Here is a 25,296-nt window from a genome sequence, read left to right as displayed (position 1 = left end):
CTAGGGTGTCCGGCACAGTGCTTGCCACACAGAGGGCACTGGTCCTTTCACTGAACACTCACTGAGCATCCACTACCAGCCAAAGGCGCTGTGGAGGCACAAAAGGACTGGACACAATCTCTGCCTGACAAGCTGAGAGAGGTCAGTGTTTAGGACTCAGGTACCCGCTCGGCAATTCCCAGCACTGACTCTAGAGTCCCCCCCGCAGATCAACTTGCTCCAGATGATACTGCGCAGCCGCGGGCTCTCTCTGAGCACGCTCCTGACATCCCGCCCCCAACAGGAGTCCCGCATGCGCACATCGGTGTCTCTCGGACGCACCCCCGGAAGCACTGGCAGTTTCGGGGGGCGGGGCCAGGAGGCGTTTCCGGGGGCGGGAGGCGCCGGCGGAGGCGGTCGCGGCAGCGACGGCTTGAACGGGCCTGGCGCCGGCGGCGGAAAGTATCCCACCGGCGGGCTATGAGAGCGCTGAACCCTTGGCAGGTATGGCGGAGTTGAGACAACGGATAGCAAGGGGGCAGGAAGGGAAACCGGAGAGGTTTAAGGGCTTCTCTGCAGATCCCGGCGCGCGCACCGCTGGCACCGCCAGGCCCATTACGCCGACCGGGATGCTGAAGCCGCGCGCGGGCCTTTGGAGTCCTGGCGCCCGGGGTCCGACTCCCGCGGTCTCTGGCCAGCCCGGCGCGCGTAGGCAGCGTCTCGCCCAAGGTCACCCCGCGGCGGCGGACCTCGGCGGGCCAGGGCGCTTAGAGATCCCGCCCCCCTCCCCCCCGTCAGCCCGCCCGCCGGCCTTTCGGGGGCACCGGGTGGGCGCGGCTTGGTGGCCTCGAGATCAAGGTCGGGAGAAAGAGTACGCCGGGACTTCGCTGATACCTATCTCTGTTTACCTCTTTGTTTTGTTTCACCTCTCTTGCTGTCTGTGTCACCTGTTGTCATCTGCCCTTTTTGCCTCTCAACTTGACCCCTGTCAACTTTATATTTCTCTCTACTATGTCTCGCTCGAACCCATCTCTGAGTATCTGGACCCTGTCTTTATTTCTCTTTCCGCCTTGCTTCTGTGTCTCTTTGACCCTGTTTCCCTCTTAGTCCTTACTCTCATTCATGGCCTGCCTGTCGGTCCAGCTCTTTGCACATCTGTGTTTCTCTCTCTCTCTCTCTGCCAGTGATACGTGTTTCTGTCATGTTTCTGCCTCTTCTAATTGGGTTTCTCTGGGCGGGGCAGGCTTGCCTGGACCTCTGAGCCATGGAAGGTGACTCATGACCCTGTGAAGCTTCCTGCACTGGTCACATTCTCAGCGACTAGACTGCAGTCTGACCTCAACTCTAACAGGTGTCGTCCAACCTAAGTGTCAGGGTGCGGAAACTCCCTGGAGGACAGAGGGAAGATCATTTCATGGTCAAAGCAGTTTGATGAATGAATCCTTGCTTTTTCTTCGTGGTTTTTCAGGCCTGCCCAGCTCCCTGCTTCCTTTTGCTCCATCCACACGACTTCCAGGGTTCTAAGGAGCCTGCTCTTTGAGTTACAGCTGCTTAACCAGATCTGTCTACAGTCTAAGGAAGAGTCTGTCTGAGATCCTCTGCCCCTTGGCGCTCATGGAACAGTAGCAGGATTTCTGGGAGAGCTGTATGCTTAGTTCAGAGATCGTGTCACTGTGTACAGTTAAATTATGAGAAACAATAATTTGGGGTTCATTCTTTGCTTTATAGAAATATTCACTTGAGAAGTAAACCAGACACAAAAGAGCAGATATTGTACGAGTCCACTTATATGAGGTATCTAAAATAGGCAAATTCATGGAGACAGAAAGTGGAGTATAGTTTACCAGGGGCTGAGGGGCAGGAGGGAATGGAGAGTTATTGTTTGATGGATATAGAGTTTTAGTTTCGGATGATGAAAAAGTTCTGCAAATGGATAATGGTGAGGGTTGCACAACAACATAAATGTGCTTAATGCCACTAATTGTACACTTCAGATGGTTAAAATGGTAAATTTTATGTTAAGTGTATTTTACCATAGTACCAAAGGAAAAAAAAATTGCTAAGTGTAGATTCCTGAAACTAACAAACTCTATGAAAAATGTGATTTTAAAATTCATTCTGAAGCTTTTAGGGACATTTAGTTGAACTTATGTTTCTTGATGCCTGCTCTCCACAGCCAGGGTCCTTAGGAAAGGAGTTTGGCCAAAAGAGTTTAGTTAAAAATGTCTGCTTGTAGCAGATTCCCACCCTGGCTGTCCCTCCGTATTTGTTGGATTCATTGCAGGAATCTGCTGCATAAGCAGGAAATTGAGGAAGGTTTTACTTTTCACATGAAGAAAACTCTTAGGGTTGGAAAAATAGCCTTTTTATTATAATAATGAAAAATTATGTGTTATTTTCTTGTGTGTTTTCTAATGGAGGCCTTTGTTTTATGTTCTCTTATCTAAGTTATGGGTTTGTTTGTAAGCTAGTTTATCAAGCTTTCTATGAGGTGTAACAGCTGAATTACTGCCATATTGAATCCTGGATACCATCGGTTATTTTATGTGCCACCAAAGAAAGAGAAAACACTGCCAATTAAGCTATTACATATGCTTCTTTACATTTTAAAACTTATTTAGACATTTAAAAATGATATTCTAGTGTATATGTAAAAGGAAGAAAAGTGAAGTAAATTGGTTAAAGTGTTCATTAACCTTCTTAACATTCCTACTCTTTTGAATACCTTACAATTCATAGTTGCATCCTTGCTTTTCCCCAGTGTCGTTCTTTGTGCCATCAGAAACACTGATGAGGCTCTCAGGCAGAGACAACTGTTATAACTTCCCCCTGGTCATCACATCCTGATTTCTGAAATTTTAAAATGTGAAAAAAATGTGCCTCTTATAATCAGTTGAATATAGTTTTATATTATTTTCATGAGCTTATCCTTTTTACCTTTTTTATGTTTGCAGTTAGAATAGAAAGAGATTTTTGTCTTGTTTGTAACATATTGAGGGAAAAAACTTTTATTTTGTTGGTGTGTAGAACATACATACCAGCAACTGCTGTTTCTTCCTTCTGCTTTCTTGATTGAGCTTCTTATCCTGAATTCTAATGAATATAAGGGTACAGTTAAAAACATTTCCTTGGCTTTATTGTAATGTAATGGCAGGATGCCTGATAAGTGTGGAGTTAGTGGTTAGAACAATAACTTCTCTTTTGAATCTCAAAGAATTTACCACAGTGGACTATTTGCCCTGAAGTTTTTAGGTAAAACATTCAGCTATGGCATGAATCAAACTTCATAAAGTAGGTAGCTTGTTTTTTTAAATAATCTTAAAATAGGTGTTACTAAGTTCTTTGGCTACAATGTTTCAATTAGAAGATATAGGGGTATTGATTAATAATGGTCTGGAGACTGAAAACACTTTTGCAAAGGATAGTTAAATTCTGCAAAATTGCATAAGTATTGACTAGTGTTGGTTTCCTATTTTTGAGAGATGTACCATGGTAATACATGATGTTAACATTAAAAGAAAACTGGGTGACCAGTCATATGGGAACTCAACATTTTTTGCAACTTTTCTGTAAATCTAAAATTATTCAAAAATTAAAAGTTTATTTAAAAAATACAAAGGCAGAAGCTAAGAAGGTGCAAAAAAAGCTAATATAACCAAAAAATATCACTCGTGATTAATTTTCTTTCTGCCTCTCACCCACGAGTATAGTATTTATTAGCAAGGCACTGGTACACAGTGAATGGCAACAGCATCTCTTACATTTTCAACATGATTTTTCTTTTCAGAAATCGATGTGATTTTAATTTGAAACAAAACTAGGAAATGGGTTCCTCTTCCTCATTCATTCATAATGCTTTTTGATGGTCATGGCGTAAGGAACTTTATCCCAGGAATACAACTTTGCCTTAGGTAAGCTATAAACTTGCTAAAAATACAGTTTTTTAAATTATTTACTAAAATGGTTTCTTTTTTAGTAAAAAAGAAAATATAGTGTAGTTGTATTTAATTGTCCTAAACCAGAAGGGTCTTTTACTTCTCTTCTGAGGAGTAAATATTGCACATTTTAAGGCCAATCATTGCCATACTTTGTACTATTAGAACATTTACCTTCCAAGAAACTTTTCTGCTAAGTGACTTTTTTTTTTTTAACTTAGAAAAAGATTAGATTTGGAATTACACTTCTGTTTGAATCCTGACATACCACTTCTGAGATCTGTGACCTTTGATGGATCTTTTAACCTTCTTGAGCTTTAGTTTAACTCATGAGTGTGATGATATAGGGGTATTGCCAGACCCAAGTTTACATAGTCTGCTTTGCAGACTGTGAAGCATTTGACTAAAGTATTTTTTAGACAGGAGGTGTTGGTATTTTTGTGCATTTGTGCCAGTCTAGAGATTTGCTGAGGTAATATTTAGTGTGTTAAAGTGTGCTCTCTACACTAAGCATGCAAATTACCACGTGCTGTGATTAAGAAATCTCTGGAGGGCTTCCAAAAAAGTCACTGGTGGGTTAGCCTCCCTCTTATATTGTTATCCTCTGTGTTTTTAGGATATGTAATTGGTATTTAAATAGTGCATAAAACTTGACATACAGTTCCTCAACTGAGTAATAAACATAGGCTACTATTAAACTCATCCGAGTTGGAAGGAATCTTGTAGGTCATCTAGTTCAGTGATTCTTTAATATTTACCGTTTGTCCTCTGCTTTAAAAAAAAGCCAGATAACCTCAGTGAACCATGGAGGGAGTTAGCTGGGATTGGTGTGTTTGTTTTAGAACTATTACTTTTGGATTTTTTTAAAAAACTGTGCCAGGTGACATATAAAATAGCTGGTACTTTATTAATTCTGAAGATGGTGAATAATTTGCTGTGGAGTTTATGAATGTGTTGTACATTATAGATTGTTTCAGTTGTTTATTTGTGAAAATATTCATCTTTACCTTCCATAGTATCTCATGTCTCAGACTGTATTGAGCCTGAGCAAGTGTTTTGAATTTAAATTCCACTTTCACCACTTACTGGTTATATGATCATAGGCAGGTAGTTTAGCTTCTTTGTCTATTTCTTATCCTATACAATAGGAATACAAAATATCTATTGAGTGGGTTGTTATGAGGATTAAATGAGAGAGAATACATAAAAGTGCTTTGCACAGTCTGTTACAATACACGCATTAAATAAATGGTAGATGCTGTTACCTCTCCTGCTAATCATGACGTTTTCCTAGTTACCCAGTTGGGATTGGTAACTAGTTTACCTTACATTACTCTGTTTTTAAAAACTACTTTATTGAGACATAATTCGTATGTAGTTAAGAGCTTTTAAGTATATTTAATGATTCCAATGCCCATCACCACAATTTGATTTTACAATTTTTGTCTCCGCTTTAAAAAAAAAAAACAACCAATTTGCAGTCACTCCTTGCCCTGTAGTTCCATGCAGCCGCTGATTTACTTTTTGTCTCTGGATTTCCCTATTCTGGACATTTCATATAAATGGAATCATACAAGATTTAACTTTCTGTGTCTAACTTCTTTCACTTGGCATAATGTTTCAAGGTTCAGCCATGTTGACATATCTATCAATACTTCATTCTTTTTTATTGCCAAAAGAATGGCATAATATGTATAGTACATAATAAAATGGAATAATATTCCATTGTATAGATATACCACATTCTATTTATCCTGTCGTCAGTTGAAGACTTTTGGGTTGGATCCACTTTTTGGCCATTATGAATAACGCTATAGACATTCATGTATAAGTTTTCTGTGGACATCATATGTTTTCATTTCTCTTGGATGTATACCTAAGAGTAGAATTGTTGAGTTATATATTTTTTAAAAAATATATTTATTTATTTATTTACTTATTTACTTACTTACTAACTTTTGGCTGCGTCAGGTCTTAGTTGCAGCATGAGGGATCTTTTGTTGGCACCGGGGCTCTTTGTTTCGGCACTGGGCTTCTCTCTCTAGTTGTGGCATGGGCTCCAGAGTGCGTGGGCTCAGTAGTTGTGGTGCATGGGCTCAGTAGTGCCAGCACATGGGCCTAGTTGTCCTGTGACGTATGGGATCTTAGTTCCCCGACCAGGGATCAAACCAGCATCCCCTGCATTGCAGGACGGATTCTTAAGCACTGGACCACCATGGAAGGCCCTCTGTTTAACTTTTTGAGGAGATGCCAAACTGTTTTCCAAAGTGGTTGCACCATTTCCCCACCAGCAATGTGTAAAGGTTCTAATCCTTCCATAGCCTCTCTAACACTTGTTACTGTCTGTCTTATTTATCATAGCCATCCAACTGGGTGAGAAGTGATATCTCATTGTATTTTCAATTTGTATTTCCCTAATGAATAATGATATTGAACATCTTTTGTGTGCTCTTTTGTATATCTTCTTTGGAGAAATGTGTGTTCAAATCCTTTGCCCATTTTTCAATTGGGTAGTCTTTATTATTGAATTTTAAGAGTTCTTTATATATTTGGAATACAAGTCACTTATCAATTATGTGATTTGAATATTTTCTCCCATGTTGTAGGTTATCTTTTCATTTTCTTGATAGTATTATGTGTACCTTGGGCTACTCTTGCATCTTCCTGTCTACCCAGTCAGTCCCATCAATTCTGTTTTCCACACCCACTGTTACTTTCATTGCCTCAAACCTAGACCATATTTACTGAAATCTTAGAACTGGCCTTTACTTCAGACTTGCTCCTGCTTTAAGTCGGATTATCCTTTCTAAACATATATCACATATGTCACACAGAAGTTTTCAGTGCTGCCCCCAGTGCCCACATTTAAAGCTCAAACTCAGCTTTCAGCAGGGTAGTACCAGTCATTCCTTCCAGATTTATCTCCCACCACTCCCTGTCACTTGTAGAAGGAAGCACAGGTAATGATGTACATGCCACCAGGGTAGTCTTGAATGGAAGAGAGCTTTTGAGAGGGCCTTCTGGAGGTAATTTTACCATAAAATAGGATCTCACCCTCAGTGTGATGGTACCAATAACTCAGTTTCTTCAAAGTGTCACACATAATACATTCAACCTGCAAGAGATTAAAATAAACAAACCAGAATGCCATGTGGTTTATAATTTTTCTTTATATGTTAATAAGTGGGATAGGCTTATAGTTTTTTCTTTGTTGTCCAGTTTTGCTACCATGGTTTTATAAAAAATATTAGCAAGTTTTCTCCTATCTTTATTCCCTTTCCCCATTCTTCCCCCTCTGAAACAGTTTATATAGCATAGGAATTAGTTTTAAAGAATTTTCCCATAAAACACACTGGGCCTGGTGTGCTTTGGGAAATCATTTGAATATGTTTTGTCATTTCTCCACAGTCACTGATCTGTTTAGATTTCTGTATTTTTCTGTGAAGCTTTTTTATCAATGAGACTTTAAAATTTGTTAGGGGAATATTGTCTTCTATAAAAAGTTTCTATCATGTGATTATATTTCATTTCTTAGTCCTAATTTTGTGAATTTGACATTTCTAGATTTATTAGTGTGTAATCATAATCAGATGAGCTTGTGTATACATTTCTGCTTTGGGGGATTTATTGATGCTGTCTGTGGCCACTTATATGATCGTTTTTGTACATGCCCTATGGAAACTGAAAAAGAAGATGTATTAAAGATTAAAAGAGGGACATTTATGTTTCTTACTATAATTATGTTTCTGTCTTTGTTTTTTGAAAACTATACTACATTTACACATAAAAGTTTACAGGGTAACCCTCATGTGAATTATAGAATTCATCAGTTATCAATAAACCTTCATCTCATTTGATGCTTTTTACATTGAGTTTACTTTGATGTTAATATTGTTGCCTGAAATTTTTTTGTTTTCATGTACCTGTTCTTTTTATTTTTGACCTTTTTGTGATGGATTCTATTCACTTTTCTATATCTTAAAAAGTATTTCACCTTCATTTTGAAAGATATTTTGATTGGGTATAGAATTCGAGGTTGACAGTTTTTTTTTCTTTCAACACTTTAAAGACATCTGCTGTCTTGCATTGTCTCCTGTCTCCTGGCTGGCATTGTTTCCAACAAGAAATTTGCAACCTTTCTTATCTTTCGTCCTGTGTTCACAATGGATCTTTTTTTCTCTGGCTGCTTTTAAGATTTTTTCTTCATCACTGATTTTAAGTGATTTGATTATGATATTCCTTAGTGTAGTTTTCTTCACACTTCTTGTGCTTGTGATTTGTCGAGCTTGGATCTGTGGCTTTATAGTTTTTATCAAATTTAGGAAGATTTTGGCTATTATTCAAATAAAGTTTTGCCTTTATACCCTCCCACTCCTTCAGGGACTCCAATTTTGTGCCTTGAAGTTGTCCCACAGCTTACTGATACTCTTTTCCTTCTTCCTTTTTTCTTTTTTTTTCCTGCTTTTTTCTATTTTAGGTTGTGTTGCTGCATTTTCAAGTTCACTAATCTTTCCTTATGCAGTGTTAATTCTGTTTTTATTACCATCCAGTATTTGTCTGTAGAAGTTCAGTTTTTGTTTTTGTTTTTTTGTTTTCCTCTCTACCTAGTATGCTTAATTTTCCTCTATTTTCTTGAGCATATGGAATGTAGAATTTTCTACCAGTTGTTTAAGTCTGTCATTTCTGGGTCTGTTTCTGTTGATCAATTTTTTTTCTCTCTCTCTCTCTCCTTTTATGAGTTATATTTCCCTGCTTCTTTGCATGCCAGGTGACTTTTTTTTTTTTATTGGATGCCAGACATGAATTTTACCTTGTTGGGTTCTGGATTTTTTGTATTATGTAAATATCCTTAAGCTTTGTTCTGGAACACAAGTAAGTTACTTGGAAATATTTTGATCCTTTTGAGGCTTGTTTTTAAGCTTTGTTTAATGGGACCAGAACTGCATTTCGTCTGGGGCTAATTTGTCCCCACTACTGAGGCAACACTCTTCTGAATACTCAAGGTTTTACGCTCAGGGATGTTTTCTTCTATTAAATATTTTATTTGATTATTCCCTCTACTCCATTCATTTTGTTCTTTCTTTCAAGGACACTAATTAACCATGCATTGGATCTCTGTTCTCTGTTCTCCTGTTCTAGTATCTTCTTCCTTGCTGTTTTCATATTTTTATCCTCCTCCTGCATAAAAGTTCCTCAAAGTGCCTTCCACATCATTGATTCCATTTTCTACAGTTGCAGTTCTCTTCCTTTGAATTTCTGCTCTATTTTAGTTTCCTTACATCTTGTCTTTAATTCAGTCAGCTCTTTTTTTTTTTCATATCATTGTATTGTTTTGTCTTACCTTCCTTAAACTTCATTCATGGAGACTACGTTTTCATGTTTGTGGAAAACATCAGTTTAAAAATGCTATCTGAGCTGTACTCTTTGTTTATACTTTACTATTTTCTTCTTTTTGGTTATTGTAGAATCTATTTACAGACCCCATTTATTTAGAGAATAAAACTGTGTTGGGAAACCTTTTGTTCAGGTCTGAAAATTTCTGCCTTTCGGGGAAGGTTATTTTGGAGTCTTTCACTGTATACCTGAATGCAGTTATAATCAACTCTTAGCTCTTTTGCTGGAGGATGGGCTGGCCATATTGACACCAGGGTTAGCTTGAGTAAAATGGCTGGGGCTGGAGGCTAGGTCTGAGGCACTGTTGAAAGAGTTTGAGTACTTTCTTCTGTGTTGGTGAAATTGTTTCACCAGGGGCCTGCTTTTGTCTCTTTGGCCCAGCTGGCAAAGGATGGGCTTTGTCTTTGCTTCCTTCCTGGGACTACTGACGAACCCCACCCTCTCATGTCAAGTCTTTAAATTTTTTCTGCTGAGGCAGTGTACAACCTTTGGTATCCCAATGCAGCCATCTCTGAATGTTGCCAATATGCAGGACCTTTCCTGTGGTTTGCCCTGGCTGTTTAGCTGCGGGCCTTCAAAATGAACAGTTATCCGTTGGTCTTCTGTCAAGATTACTGCCACCAGGATTGCCTGGTATAGCAGGTGGAGTTGCCAGGGCAGTGTCTCCCTTTAGCCTGGCCCCATCTCCACTATATCCTTAATTAAAATTTGTTGCATACAGATAACTCTGAGCCCTACTTTTTAGGCTAATTTTTCTGTATTTCTTAGGTTTTTTGGTTAGGATGTGGTAGATGGGAAGAATTATATGCTGCTCTCAAGTCTTCCTCTTACCCTGGTGACACCAAAGTTTATCGTGACAGGATATGTGACTTTAGAGTATACTAGGTTCCCTCCTCTGAATTCCCCTTGGATTTGTAATTCTCTTATGGTGCTTTTGTCAGGCTTTGCATTGAGTACTAGGCTTGTATGCATGTTTTTTATCTCCCTACCAGATTATAAACTCTGGACAGTGACATTCCTTCATCATTTTAGAAATCCCCCACAATACTTTGCTTATAGTGTTTTATGTTGTGAGGGATTTTTAGTTGTTTTTTTACTGAGTTAATTACTTCTATGAAACTCAACAGTTGAAATGGCAACTGTACTGTTAATATAGGTCACAACTGCCTGTGAGTTTGTAAATATTGCTTATATAGCAGGAAAACCTGTAGAAGAGGTTTGGGCTTTGCATGTTACAAGGTAAGGGAATATGTAGAAATGCCACATTCACTCAAATTTAAAGGTAGAGGTCAGATACTTATTAAATTACAAAGACTATTACCACCTTGACACAGTTAATAATTAAGTGACTTTTTTTTCCAGTTTGTTTTTGTGTGTGTGTGGTAAAAAATAAATATCATTCAATTTGCCACTTTAACCATTTTCAGGTGTACAACTTAGTGACATTAATTATACCCAGTGTTATGCAGTCAGCACCACTTTCTAGTTCCAATATATTTTCGTCATCCCAAGTAGAAACTCTGTCCATTAAGCAATAATTCCCCATTCCTCACTCACCCAAGCGCCTGGTAACCTCTAATCTACTTTCTCTGAATTTGCCTATTCTAGATATTTCACATAAGTATTCAATAGAATTATACAACGTTTATACTTTGTGTCTGGCTTACATTAATGTTTAGCATGTTGTTTTATTGTAACATTTCAGTGTTCATGCATGTTGTAGCATATATCAGAACTTCATTCCTTTCTGTTTGTGTTCTCTATGTGTCTTTTCAGTATAGTTGATATATAATATTGTTAAAGTCTTGTATTTCCTTATAGATCTTCTGTCCTGTTTTTCTATCCATTATTGAAAGTGAGGTATTGAACTCTCCACCTGTTATTGTAGATCTGTATGTTTCTCTCTTCAATTCTGTTCGTTTCTGCTTCATATATATTTCTTTTGTTAGGTGCATATATGTTTTTAATTGTCATGTATTCTTGATAGAGTGAACCTTTTATCAGTTATAATGTCCGTCTTTGTTCTTATAAACCTTTTTGACTTAAAATCTATTGTCTGATAATTATAGTCACCCCAGCTCTCTTTTGGTTTCTCTTTGCATGAAATACCTTTTCCATTATTTTACTTTCAATGTCTTTGTGCCTTTGTATCTGAAGTGGATCTCTCATAGACAACATATAAATAAACCATGTTTTTTTTAATCCATTCTGCCAATCTCTTTGGCCTTTTAATTGGAGAGCTTAATCCATTTACATTTGAAGAAATTACTGATAAAGGAGTTATTTCTACCATTTATTTCTAGCTATTTTCTGTGTATCTTATGTTTTTTGTTTCCTTACTGCCTTTTGAGGTTTTTGTTTTGTTTTTGTATACTATTTTGATTCTCTTCTTTCTTTTTCACGTATATTTTTAGTTATTTTCCTAGTAGTTACCTTGAGGTTTACAATTAACATCCTAAACTTATAACAAGCTAGTTTCAATAGTTTACGAACACCCTGCTCCTGTACATCTCCATCCCTCCCTCTTCATATTGTTGTTGTCACTGATTATATCTTAATACATTGTGTGCCTAATAACATGGATTTTTTTATTGTTTTATTCATTTGTCTTTTAAATCATTCAGGAAAAAAGAGGAGCTGTAAACCGAAAGTATAATAATATTAGCTCTTATATTTACCTGTGCTGTTACCTTTACCAGTAGTCTTTATTCCTTCATGTCTCTTTGGTTTTTTTTTTATTATTTATTTATTTATTTATTCATTTATTATTTTTTGGGGGGTACACCAAGTTCAATCATCTGTTTTTATTTTTTTTATTTATTTTTATTTTTTTTTTTTTTATTTTTTTGGGGGGTACACCAGGTTCAATCATCTGTTTTTTTTGTTTTTTTTTATATTTTATTTTATTTTATTTTTTTTGGGGGGGGGTACATCAGGTTCAATCATCTGTTTTTATACACATATCCCCGTATTCCCTCCCTGCCTCGACTCCCCCCCACCCTCCCTGTCCCAGTCCTCTAAGGCATCATCCATCCTCGAGTTGAACTCACTTTGTTATACAACAACTTCCTACTGGCTATCTATTTTACAGTTGGTAGTATATATATGTCTGTGCTACTCTCTTGCTTCGTCTCAGCTTCCCCTTCACTCCCCGCCCCCTCCCAAACCTCGAGTTCTCCAGTCCATTCTCTGCATCTGCGTCCTTGTTCTTGTCACTGAGTTCATCAGTACCATTTTCATATCTCTTTGAATTGCTATCTGGTGTTCTTTTATCTCAGCCTGAAGGGCACCCTTATCATTTTTTGTTGAGGAAACCTACTAGTTACAAACACCCTTAGCTCTTGTTTATTTGGAAATGTCTTAATTTCCCATTCTTTTTTTTTTTTAAATAAATTTATTTATTTATTTATTTTATTGGTTGTGTTGGGTCTTTTTTGCTGTGCACGGGCTTTCTTTTTAGTTGCGGTGAGTGGGGGCTACTCTTCGTTCTGTTGTGCGGGCTCCTCATTGCCATGGCTTCTCTTGTTGCGGAGCACGGGCTTTAGGCGCGTGGGCTTCAGTAGTTGCAGCACATGGGCTCAATAGTTGTGGCTCACGGGCTCTAAAGCACAGGCTCAGTAGTTGTGGCGCACAGGCTTAGTTGCTCTGCGGCATGTGGGATCTTCCTGGAGCAGGGATCGAACCCGAGTCCCCTGCATTGGCAGGCGGATTCTTAACCACTGAGCCACCTAGGAAGCCCCTCCCCTTCATTCTTGAAAGGATAGTTTTGCAAAAATAGAATTCCTGGTTGACAGATCTTTCTCCTAGCACTTTAAATATGTCATGCACTGCCTTCTGAGCACTGTGGTTTTTGATGAGCAATTAGCTATTAGTCTTACATGCCTTTTATGTGATGAGTGGCTTCTTTCTTGCTGCTTTCAAGATTCTCCATTGTCTTTGACTTTCCAATATTTGACTTATATTGTATCTCATGTGGATCTCTTTATCTCCTTGGAGTTTGTTAAGCTTCTTGGGTATGTAGGGTAGAGGTCTTTTATCAAATTCAGGAAGTTTTCAGTCATATCATTTAATATCTTTTCTTTTTTCTCCTTCTGAGACTGATTTGCATGTTGGTATATTTGATTTTCCATAGGTACCTCAGGTTGTGTTTCTTTTTTTCTTTCCTGATACTCCTCACACTGGATATTTCAGTTGCTTTATATTTGAGTTTGATGAATTCTTTTCCTTTTGCCTGCTTAAATCTGCCATTGAACTCCTCTTAGGATTTTTTAATTTCAACTTCTCTTTGTTTCCTTGGTCTACCATAATAAAATACCACAGGCTAGGTGATGGAAGCAACAAAAATTTATTTTTTTCACAATTTTAGAGGCTAGAAGTCTGAGAACTAATGTTGGCAGATTTGGTTTCTCCTGAGGCCTTTCTCTTTGGCTTGCAGGTGCCACCTTTTCACTGTGTCTTCACATCATCACACACATGCCTGATGTCTCTCTGTCCAAATTTCATTTCTTACCAGAACACCGGTTAGCTTGGATTAGGTCCCACCCTAACAACCTCGTTTTAGCTTAGTTTTTTTTTTTCTTAAATAAATTTATTTATATTTTTTGGCTGCGTTGGGTCTTCATTGCTGTATGTAGGCTTTTCTCCAGTTGCGGCGAGCAGGGGGCTAACACTCTGTTGCAGTGTATGGGCTTCTTATTGCAGCGGCTTCTCTTGTTGCAGAGCACGGGCTCTACGCACGTGGGATTCAGTAGTTGTGGCACATAGGCTCAGTAGTGGCTTGAGGGCTCTAGAGTGCAGGCTCAGTAGTTGTGGCGCACAAGCTTAGCTGCTCTGCGGCATGTGGGATCTTCCTGGACCAGGGATCGAACGCATGTCCCCTGCCTTGGCAGGCGGACTCTTAACCACTGCACCACCAGGGAAGTCCCTAGTTACCTTTTTAAAGGCCCTAAATCCAAATATAGTCACTTTCTGGAGTACTGGGGATTAGGACTTTAACATAGGAATTTTGAAAGGATATGGTTCAGCCCATGATGCAGCTGTTATACTTTTCAGCTCCAAAATTTCTGTTGGGTCACTTTTTATAGTTTCTGTCTCTTTATTGACATTGTTCTCCTGATTTTCTTTAGTTCTTTGTCCATAGTTTTCTTTAACAATTTGAGCATAGCAGTTGACTTTAACAGCATTGAGCAGCACTTAATGTCTGGAACTCCTCAAGGATAGTTTCTAATTCTTTTTTTTTCCTGTGAATGTACCTTTTTTTCCTTTTTCTTTGTATACCTTGTAATTTTTGGTTCAGAACTGAATATTTTTAGTATTCTAATGTGGTAGCTCTTGAAAGCAGATTCTTCCCCTCCTGGGGGATTTTTGTGTTTGTTTCTTGTTGATGGCTGCAGTTGTGTGTATGTTGATTTTTTTTTCTAAACTGTTTTGCAAAGTCTGTATTCCTTTTTTTGTTTGTTTTTAAGATTTGTTCTTTTATTTATTTATTTATTTTTGGCTGCATTGGGTCTTCGTTGCTGCGTGCGAGCTTTCTTTAGTTGTGGCGAACGAGGGCTACTCTTCGTTGCGGTGCGAGGGCTTCTCAGTGTGGTGGCTACTGTTGTTGCGGAGCATGGGCTCTAGGCACGCAGGCTTCAGTAATTGTGGTGCATGGCCTTAGTAGTTGTGTTGCACGGGCTTAGTTGCTCTGTGGCATGTGGGATCTTCCTGGACCAGGGATCGAACCCATGTCCCCTGTATTGGCAGGCTGATTCTTAACCACTGCGCCACTAGGGAAGTCCATGTATTCCTTATTCCTTATTATACTACTTATATCTAGTCATTGAAGTTTCTTTTGCTTTATCTATGTGATAGGTTGTGTCCTGACAGAGATTTCCTTAAATATTTGGACCCAGAGAGTGGGGTGTGGGAAGTGTGTTTGTATTTTTAAATATTACGATAGATGCTGCTGGGGAAATCACTGCAGTCTGAGGGGGTGAAGACAAAACTGCGTAGGTTGGCCAGACTGGCCCGAGAATCAAAACCCCTAGTTTTTGGAGAACGTGGTTCTTGCCACCTTGGCATTAGCCAGGCACTCTTGGAAATGGGCCACTGTCCTACAGATTGTGATAGGGCTGAGGAATGGGGGTGATTGCTGGTCTGCAGCACGCTGCTCTCTCCATGAGGTTTAGCAGCCTCTTTCATCAAGCTTTTCCTTGGTTGCTGTAAGTGTCTGATCAGATTCCAGAGTTCTCAAATGGTTGATTCTGATCATTTTAACAGCTTACTGGTTGTTTTGGTGGAGGGACTGACACCTAGAGCTTCCTACTCCACCATTTTCTCTAACATCACTTATGGCATTTATTTTTGTAGAGCTGTTTTTAAAAGTCTTATCTCAGTCACATAAAATTCCACAACAGATATTTGAAATCTTGAGGAAAAGATGAGTTATTCAACAATGTAGGAAAAACAGGCTTGCCGTTTTGGAGGACAAAAGGAAAACTGGATCCTAACCTCTTCCTTATGCCAAAATAAACTCCTTGTGTATTAAAGGTTTAGATGCCTTTTTAAAAAGTGGTGCCAGGAATAAAACCTAAATAATTCTTGTTACTTTTTAAAAATAAACTTGGAGTCAGGAATGCCTTGTGTGTCTAACACAAAATGCTGGAGCCATAAAAGCAAAGATTAGATGATTTACACACATTTCAAAGTTAATCTCCTGAATTTACAAAAATTACAAATCAATAAGATGAATTGCTCAGTTTATTTGAGCAAAGGGTATTACTGATAATATATAGGAAAAGCAAATGACCAGTAAACATGAATGAATATCAGTCTCATTCATAATTAAAGACATGTTGATCAAAGTAATGAATCATGGATTATTCACTTAGGAGATTTGCAAACTTTTTTTGTCTTTTTTTTGGTAAAGTCCAGCATTGATAAGGGTGTAGGGGAGTAGACACTGTCGTTTACTGTTGGTAGGAGTGTGACTTGGTGCAACCTTTCTGGACATTAGATAGATAGGTAGATAGATAGATAGATAGATAGATAGATAGATAGATAGATAGATAGATAGATAGATAGATAGATAGATGATAGATAGATGTTTATATGTGTTTATATATATATATGAATATCAAAAGCATTGTCCTTTGACCCAGCAATTCCACTGAAAGAGATTACCCTATAGATATTTCCAAAGATGTGCCAAAATAGTCATAATTTCAGAAACCCAGACAATTGAACTTCTATAAGAAGAGAACTGATTAAATTCTCATAAACCCATATAGAAGAAAGCTGTATAGCCATTAAACAGAATGAGTTACCTCTTTTTATGCTAATGTGGTGTCTTAGTCCATTCGGGCTACTATAACAAAGTGTCAAGGACTGGGTGGCTTATAAACAACAGAAGTTTATTTCTCAGAATTCTGGATGCTGGGAAGTCTAAGGTCAAGGTACCAGCAGATTTGGCTTCTGGTGAGGATCCATTCGCTAATTCATAGACAGCCATCTTTTCACTGTGTCCTCATGGCCAAAGGGACGAGGGAATTCTCTGTTGTTTCTTTTATAAGGGCACTAATCCCATTCGGGAGGGCTCTGCTCTCATGACCGAATCATCCCCCAAAGCAAACACCATCACATTAGGGTACAGTTTCAACGTGTGCATTTTGGGGGATGTAGTTAGTTTATAATGTGTCTGAAATTCTACAAGATACATTGAGTGACAGAAGCTAGGACAGAATAGAATGTAGGTAATGAGCCCATTTGGGTAGGAATTTTTAAAGGATATATATGATTTATTCTGATATATGTGCAGAGAAGTTTCTAGAAATATATGCAGGAGTTTGTTAACGGTGATTTCCTTTGGCAGGGGAACTAGGAATAAATGGTGGAGAGTGCTTTTTTTTTAAACAGCTTTTTGTGAATTTTTTTTTGTGTGTGTTTTATTCCCCCCCCTCCTTTATTTCAGATAGCTAAAACCAAAATTCTTTACTGATGAGAACAGAGAATCCAGATGTAGTTCTCAGAATTTACATACCTCTAGTCTATATACATTTAGTTCTTAGAATTTACATACCTTTAGTCAGTATACATTTTGAAATTACAAATACCTAAATAGTTTATTTCCTGGTCTTTTGTTTGTTTGTTTTAAATTATTACAAAATGTTTTAAGAGCTATAAACCATAAGTTAATACTTCATTCTAAAAACACCACCTTACCTTTTAAAATTATTAATGACTAATCTGGTGTTTTAGCATCTTCTTAGAAGAGGCAGTGATGTGATAGGAAAAATAGCACAGGCTTTGGAGTCACAGAGACCTAGATTTCAAATCCCAATGTAAAAAACTAGCTTTTATTTTAGCCTTAGGAAAATTGCTTGAAATAGTGAATGTCAGTCCTCTACATTTGCAGAGTCGTTGCAAAGATTAGGTGAAAGGGGATGTACAGCCCCTGGTATTGGGTTGGTCAAAATTTTCATTCATGTTTTCCCATAAGATGTTACAGAAAACCCTGCACAAACTTTTTGGCCAACCCAAAGTATACTGATTACTCAGGAAACATTAGCTTCTTCTCCTGGCATATCTCCCTATTTCTGAAAGATAACTTTCAACCTTTGTTGGGTTATCTGCTTCTTTTATCTCATGCTTAGAAAATCTGGTATTTAGCAATGCTCAGATATGGTGTTAGACCCAGGTGACAAATAGAGCCAGTAAATCTGTTGAGTTTTCTGGTTTGTTTTAATTTGCTATGAAATTATGGGGCCCAAGCAGCATCTGTAGCAAAGTTCATCTCATTGCTCACTCTTGTTAGGAATTGTCTCTAATGCTTGATTTGCCTGGCAAAATGTATTTACAGTAATGCCACAGGCAATCCCTTAATCTTTGTTATAACTTTATTTTCAGATTGAGTTCATTCAGTAACAGGGACAAAATTTACTATCCTCTTTGTTCTATAACTTTTTAAACAATTTGGAGATCACCAGATAGAAAGAGTACCTTGCCTTGCCATTTCATTCTGCTTCACATTATCAGAAGCTCTTAAACGGCTAAAATTCTGACAGCAGCTAGAGAAACCCATGTTATTTGGGACCTTGGTGAGTTCACCCCTGTGGTGCTGAAGGACCAAAGGCCTGACTGTTCTGGCTGCACCTCTTCAGTCCCCTGCCCCCTCACTGGATTCTAGCCCAGTGTTTTCCTTTCAGTTCCTTGCAGTTACCTGGATCATTTCTGCTTGAGAGCCTTTACATGTGCTTTTCCTTCTTTCCACAATTCCTTGTCACGTGTGGGTTGAATCTGAGGCGTCTTAAAAATTCTGTCCTTTGGAACAGGTATTGTGTTTGTATCGATTAGAAATATTTACTTTGTTTTACTTGGGATTTGTATAGCTTACACATATCTCTGGATTCTGTTTTCCCACTCACAGACACAGGCAACAGCAAGAGTTAATGCCGTAAAGAGTGGTGGGTGGTTCCTGCTTTTGGCACACTCACACCTGCAAGCCTTGTTCTGGGGAGTGATGCCCCACCCACTGTGCCCACAGGCCTGAGGACTTTCTGGAACTGTGGAACTTATCTTAGTTTTCTTAGTGATCATAAGTTTCTTTTGGGCTGGAATTAGTACTAATTTTTCTTTCTCTTTTAGCACCAAACCAGATTTGTGATGAAATGGAGCCTGGAACGAACTCTTTTCGAGTAGAATTTCCTGATTTTTCCAGCACCATTCTGCAGAAACTGAACCAGCAGCGCCAGCAAGGACAATTATGTGATGTCTCCATTGTTGTCCAAGGCCACATTTTCCGAGCACACAAAGCTGTTCTTGCTGCTAGTTCACCCTACTTTTGTGACCAGGTACTCCTGAAAAACAGCAGGAGGATTGTTTTGCCTGATGTGATGAACCCCAGAGTGTTTGAGAACATTCTTCTATCAAGTTATACGGGACGTCTGGTAATGCCTGCTCCAGAAATTGTTAGTTACTTAACAGCAGCAAGCTTCCTCCAGATGTGGCATGTGGTAGACAAATGCACTGAGGTTTTAGAAGGAAACCCTACAGTCCTTTGTCAGAAGCTAAATCATGGCAGTGACCACCAGTCTCCAAGCAGCAGTAGTTATAATGGCCTGGTAGAGAGCTTCGAGCTGGGCTCTGGGGGCCATACGGATTTCCCCAAAGCCCAGGAACTGAGGGATGGAGAGAATGAAGAGGAGAGCACCAAAGATGAGCTGTCATCTCAGCTCACCGAGCATGAATACCTTCCTAGCAACTCGTCCACAGAGCATGACCGGCTGAGCACGGAGATGGCGAGCCAGGATGGGGAGGAGGGGGCCAGCGACAGCGCCGAGTTCCACTACACCCGGCCCATGTACAGCAAGCCCAGCATAATGGCTCACAAGCGCTGGATCCACGTGAAGCCTGAGCGCTTTGAGCAGGCGTGCGAGGGCATGGATGTGCACGCAGCCTACGATGAGCACCAGGTCACAGAGTCGATCAACACCATGCAGACAGAGCACTCAGTCCAGCCCTCGGGAGTAGAGGAAGACTTTCACATTGGGGAAAAAAAGGTGGAAGTAGAGTTTGACGAACAGGCTGATGAAAGCAATTATGATGAGCAGGTGGATTTCTACGGCTCTTCCATGGAAGAGTTTTCCGGAGAGAGGTCAGATGGGAATCTCATCGGGCACAGACAGGAGGCTGCCCTAGCAGCAGGCTACAGTGAGAATATTGAAATGGTAACAGGGATTAAAGAAGAAGCTTCCCACCTGGGGTTCTCAACCACTGACAAGCTGTATCCTTGTCAGTGTGGGAAGAGTTTCACTCACAAGAGTCAGAGAGATCGCCACATGAGCATGCACCTTGGTCTGCGGCCTTACGGCTGTGGTGTCTGTGGTAAGAAATTCAAGATGAAGCATCATCTCGTGGGCCACATGAAAATTCACACAGGCATAAAGCCGTATGAGTGTAATATCTGTGCAAAGAGATTTATGTGGAGGGACAGTTTCCACAGGCATGTGACTTCTTGTACCAAGTCCTACGAAGCTGCAAAGGCTGAGCAGAATACGACTGAGGCTAACTAAAAATAGGATCTGGCCCTTGAGTGGCAGGCACAAAAATAAACTATGGTAATTATGCAAATCTGGGCACAGATGATGCGTGCTACTTGCTATTATGAGAGAAGCTTAAAAAAAAGGAAGATATTTCTGAAAGACCAACTCTAAGTAGGCCAATTAAAAAATCTAATTCTTCAAATTTGTATGTTCCAGGCCTGGAGTGGGTAATGGGGATGAGTTAGCCCACCTCACACCTGGCAGGGTAAACCTTCAGGCCCGTTGTGAATGAGGCAGGTGGACTTGGTGATAGAGACACCTGCACTTGGAATTGGACTCCAACCCACCCGTTCCATTTCAGGTGGCAGCAGTTTTTGATCACTCATTATTACAAGGTCATATTGGAATTTTATTTTGCTCTTACTATAGATACTTAGGTAATGTGGGTTTGTTTTGGTAGCTGCTTCACTGAATGAAATGCTACTTATGTAATAGCTACAAATAATGTGATTCCTAGGATACTAAGTTGATTAACAGAGCTCTCTTACCTGGTTTTATTCTTTCTAAAGGGTATTTTAACCAAAACTATGGAGATGCTGAGAGACCGACATTCTAAGTAAGAAACAAATAACTTATGGTACAAGCTTCAATTTCTGTAAGATGCCACTGTCACAGTGTGTTTCAGACTCTTGATAAGTCAAAGTTTTATATTTTAGTACTAACATTTAGTTTGAACAGTTGTTTCTAATTGTAATTCTCTAGGGTGCCAGAGATAGGTATTTCTAACTGATTTGCTGTCCCAAATCCTGTCTGTTTAATTGTAGCATCCACACAGTGGGATCTGCTCTGTGGCCAGTAGACATCTAGCCTGCTTTGACTCTGACCACGGTACCATTGGCTGCTCCAGCCGATTCACTCTGTCTTAGATTATGGTGCTTCCTGAAGAGGTCAGTCAGTGACCACAGTTATTGCAAAGGAGCCAGAAGTCACAGCTGAGTTACCTATGAACTTCAGGAGCTAAATAGAGTGCTACAGTGTCACTCCAACTGGCAGAATGAGAGTTGCTGAGTAGCAGAATTTTGAGTGTCAGGTTATACTTGAGGGGGGGGAGTGGGAAACAATTGCCCAAGAAAAGAGGGGTCTTGAAAATACACTGGTGGGGAGATACTCGCAGAGGGGTACGCTGAGCTCATCCTCCCGGCTCTTTAGGAGTGCTGGACTGTGTTTCAAAAGGGGAAAGAGAGTCCGAATTTTAGGAGGAACGCAGATTCACGCGCTCATGTTATAGATAAAGCTGCATGTATTCACAGGTCCGCATAGCTGTACCTACCAGAAAACAAAAACAAAACAGCCCACCAAGAAAAGCAGCTACTCTGAGACCTTTTCAGAGGGTCAGTCAGAGGTTTTAGCTTAAAAAAGAAGCATGTTCAGGATGTTTTAAGCTGTGTGACATACCTGAGGTTGTCACCAGCATAGGGACAGGGTGCTCCTGTTATGTTAACGTTTCCATAAACTTAATGGTTTATTATTTCTTAGTGGAAACTTTTTTTCCTTAAAATAAAAATAATTTTTCTTGGATTTGGGGTGAAATTTTGTTTTAAAAGTTTGGCTTTGCTTTAAAGTGAGAGACTTTGCTGGCCATGGCCTCTGATCCTCAAGCTCCTACCATCAAGGCATTTACTTGGTAAAAGTGGTTTGGAAAGGGGAAAAAGAGACTTCCTTACCAGTTAATTCTTGTAATCGAGGTTACAAAACAGGGATCGATTCATTAACACTGTATCATTCTCGATATATAAAAAGCACTTTGTATTTAAAACTTTATTATAAATATATATATTGATTTTTTTTAACTTAGAAACTAGATATTACCTCTTGGTTGTTTGCCACGTTAATATCTTCTCTTAGTGTTGAAACTTCACCAGTTAATAGTCGTTTCTCTGTGTACCCTACAGAGACCATAGAGGTGACTTACAATCAAGCTCAATCGCTCCTTCTCTTTTTCTCACATTGTTTAGAGGCAGTGGGCTTTAGGTGTGATCCTAGTAGCCATTATGTGTGAGGAGAGGTTGTCGTATTACTCCTACTAATTTCAGTACTAAGGCAGTGAAGCCATTTTGTTCTGCCAAAAGCTGGTCACCTTCTCCTGTGGTATCAACAAGCCATTTTCTGCCTGTTTGGAAGGTTTGATGTGCTGGTTTCTATTAAAGATTATATTCAAATGAATGTTGGGATACTTGGCAAGAAGAGTCTGAGAAGTAAAATAAAAATATCCTGGAAAAATCATGGGCCTCCAAGTATGTTGAGATCAGCACAGCACCCCATCATGAGTAACGGTGAGGAAGAGCCAGGACTAGTGGGCAGCTCTTTGGTGGTAGTTTTGGAAGCAGTCAGTTGTGCTGGGACTTACTTAATGTGTTATGAAGAGAAGCATATCTTTTACTGAACTCCTTATATGTACATCAGCTACTAAATGTAGAATATAAAATGTAAGTTCCTCACATCTGTTGTTTTAAGCTTTTTTGATAGTGGGGTTTTTGTAAAAATTAGAGTTGCTAATCAGGTCAGCCAGACCCTGTGCGATGGTTGAGCATCTGAAATGCTGGCCGTGTTCAGAGAGGCAGGGGAAGGGGATTGCCTTAGTTTGGATATTAAAAGTGAATCTTTATAAACTTTGCTTTTAGGATTAGGAGATCATACTGTACTACTACTTTTTTTTTTTTTCCTGCCCACCCTGGGTTGGATAGATAGTCTCTCTCCTTACTCTCAGTACAGCTTTAGAAAATCTTTATCCTTCGCATTGAGTTTGGATAGCAGTGCGTAACATTTCCAGTCTTTCAGGGATCTTGTCAGTGGCCTACAACCAAGGTATTTGTCCCGTACTTTGAGTCTTAACTGTGGTTTTTCTTCAGTCCCCGTGGGAAAGGCTTCAAGGCACCACCAATGGTATTTAATAGTAGTAGTTATGCTATGCCTTCAATTTTAGATACACACATTACAGTAATCCACTTGGTATAGTAGGTATCACCATCTAACTGAGGAAGGACTGTGACAGCCTTTCCTCAACTGTTGAGGCTTACCCTTTGGCACTCTTGGGCCCTAGCCTGTTGATTCTGATTTCTAGATCTCACTTTCCTCCAGTGTCTCCTTTTGGCCACTACTTTCAGAGTCTGCCCCAAAGGGTCTCCTCCGTTCTTGTGGGCATTTGCTGAACGAAACTGACTTCTAGCTATTTGGGAAAGCTCCTTGGTCTCAGTGGTGTCTTTCCGTGGAGGCACATGCCTCCTCAGGCTGCTGCGGAAGTGAAGTTGGGGCAGAGCAGGAGCAGCACTGCTGTGCCTTCCCCCGGGGAAGGGGATTTGCCGCAGACCCCTGGGGGAGGGTGCAGAGGACAGCATCACACCAGATCCAGGTGTTTGCTTTTATAAGGTTTCTGATAATTTAGGAATACTGAAAACCAAGCAACATATATCCCCCTCCCCTCCCCTCCCCAGCCCTTACGTGCCACACTAATTTTGTGATTTAAGTTGCTTTCATGGGTGACTTTGTTCAGTGAAACCAGGGTGTGTGTTTGGGTTTTTTCTTTGCTACTTACGTGTTTAAAGGTACATGTTTCTTATTTCAAATCTCTACTGATAGTGCCCTATGGGAAGATGCTGGAACACATTTTGCAAATGTGACTTTTTTTTTTTATTTGCTTGAAGCCTGTGTCATGTCAATTGCTGCTGCCTTCTTTTCTTTTATGAGGTTCCCAATGTTTCTTCTAGAAAATTACTTTATTTATTCAAGTCAGGTGACTCATAGACCACAAAACCATGTGATGATAAACAGATTATCATTAGGTGCATATCTTATTGATATTTTGTGAAATGTTATGCCTGTGTTGCAAAAGTTGAATAGTTTTGTCTATATATTGCTGTCTTCAGTGTACAGCATGATTTTACTTAATTGAATGTTACTGTTTAATATTTTCTTCTTATAGAAGAGACCATGCCCTTTTGTATGACATGTTTTAATAAATGTTATCTGTCAACTTTGTAAAAGTTTTGTTTTTCACTCTGAATATATGACCACATATCTTTGTTTTCATTCTGGCTTTTGCCACCCGAGAATAAAAGTTATGCGGTGGCCTTTTAAATAAGTAAATGCCAAATAGACAGCCTGATCAAATGGGTAGTGAGTGATCATTTGCTGTCAGGCATGTATGGTGATTATCTCATTTAAACCCCACCAGGTATTTAGGTGTGCTGGTCATTCTCTGCGCCTCCACATCCCCTCCCCACCCTTTGCTTCACTTTAGAGGCTCACCTCAGTGGACCTGTACTTCTGGTCTTCTTCCAGAGACACTCTGGGAGGAGCTTGGCGAATGGGAGGAGAGAGAATTCGGGCATTCACTCCCCCAGCTCCTTTCTGCCAGGTGTGGGTTGACAGCAGCTGGGCTCCTCTGCCAAGGACCACAGCTCCTGTCAGGCAACTTCAGGGTTTGGTAACTACACTCTCCTCTTGTCCTCTCAAGCTGAGAATTGGTCCTGACTCCCTCTTTTGCTGGCCCTTGGGGGCTTATGTGTCCTCATAGGAGTTCCTTAACCCTGCCCACACCCTTTGTAAATAGTCCCTTATGAAACTCTCCTTAGTCACCCTAGCTGAGTATGTATCTGTTTCATGCCAGAACCCCAGGTGATGTCTTAGGTATACTTGTTTCACATGTGAGCCTGCTGTGATTCAGAGGAGGTAGGTCTGTTACCAGAGGTGGTTCTGCAGCTACAGGGTGGAGCTGAGATTCAAAAGCAGGACTTGTGGCTACAATACACAGAGGTGGTTTTTTCCACTGGTCTGTAATGCCTCCATGCTCTTTAGTTGGGTCTCTGCTTCACCTCACTTTCCCCTCTCCTACTCCCCTCCCCTGCCCACCCCTCAAGAAAACCCTCAAGAGCCGGCAACAGTGCTCTTTAAAAGTGCTGCAGGCACTG

The 25,296-nt window shown here is 39.8% G+C and overlaps 1 protein-coding gene across 2 annotated transcripts; it reads left to right on the top strand.

The window, feature by feature from the left end:
* Nucleotides 1–342: 342 nt before the first annotated feature.
* ZBTB43 (zinc finger and BTB domain containing 43) lies at nt 343–24,369 on the top strand. 2 transcript variants are annotated; one of them, XM_057724187.1, is made up of 3 exons: nt 343–483; nt 3,767–3,890; nt 18,933–24,369. In XM_057724187.1, exon 3 carries the CDS (start codon nt 18,956–18,958, stop codon nt 20,357–20,359), a length of 1,404 nt encoding a protein of 467 aa, XP_057580170.1. In that variant the 5' UTR covers nt 343–483; nt 3,767–3,890; nt 18,933–18,955; the 3' UTR covers nt 20,360–24,369. The 2 variants fall into 2 exon arrangements, with proteins under 2 accessions (XP_057580170.1, XP_057580171.1); XM_057724188.1 differs by lacking the exon at nt 3,767–3,890 and having other exon boundaries at nt 361–483.
* Nucleotides 24,370–25,296: the final 927 nt, after the last annotated feature.

This window comes from Hippopotamus amphibius, chromosome 2 (assembly GCF_030028045.1).
Source record: "Hippopotamus amphibius kiboko isolate mHipAmp2 chromosome 2, mHipAmp2.hap2, whole genome shotgun sequence".
In the NCBI taxonomy this organism is placed as follows: Eukaryota; Metazoa; Chordata; class Mammalia; order Artiodactyla; family Hippopotamidae; genus Hippopotamus; species Hippopotamus amphibius.
The sequence above is the reverse complement of the archived record's forward strand: the minus strand, read 5'-3'. Positions and strand labels throughout refer to the sequence as shown.

What these genes read in the sequence shown, in the direction of transcription:
- ZBTB43 (XM_057724187.1), top strand. Translation starts at nt 18,956, where the DNA reads ATGGAGCCTGGAACGAACTCTTTTCGAGTAGAATTTCCTGATTTTTCC.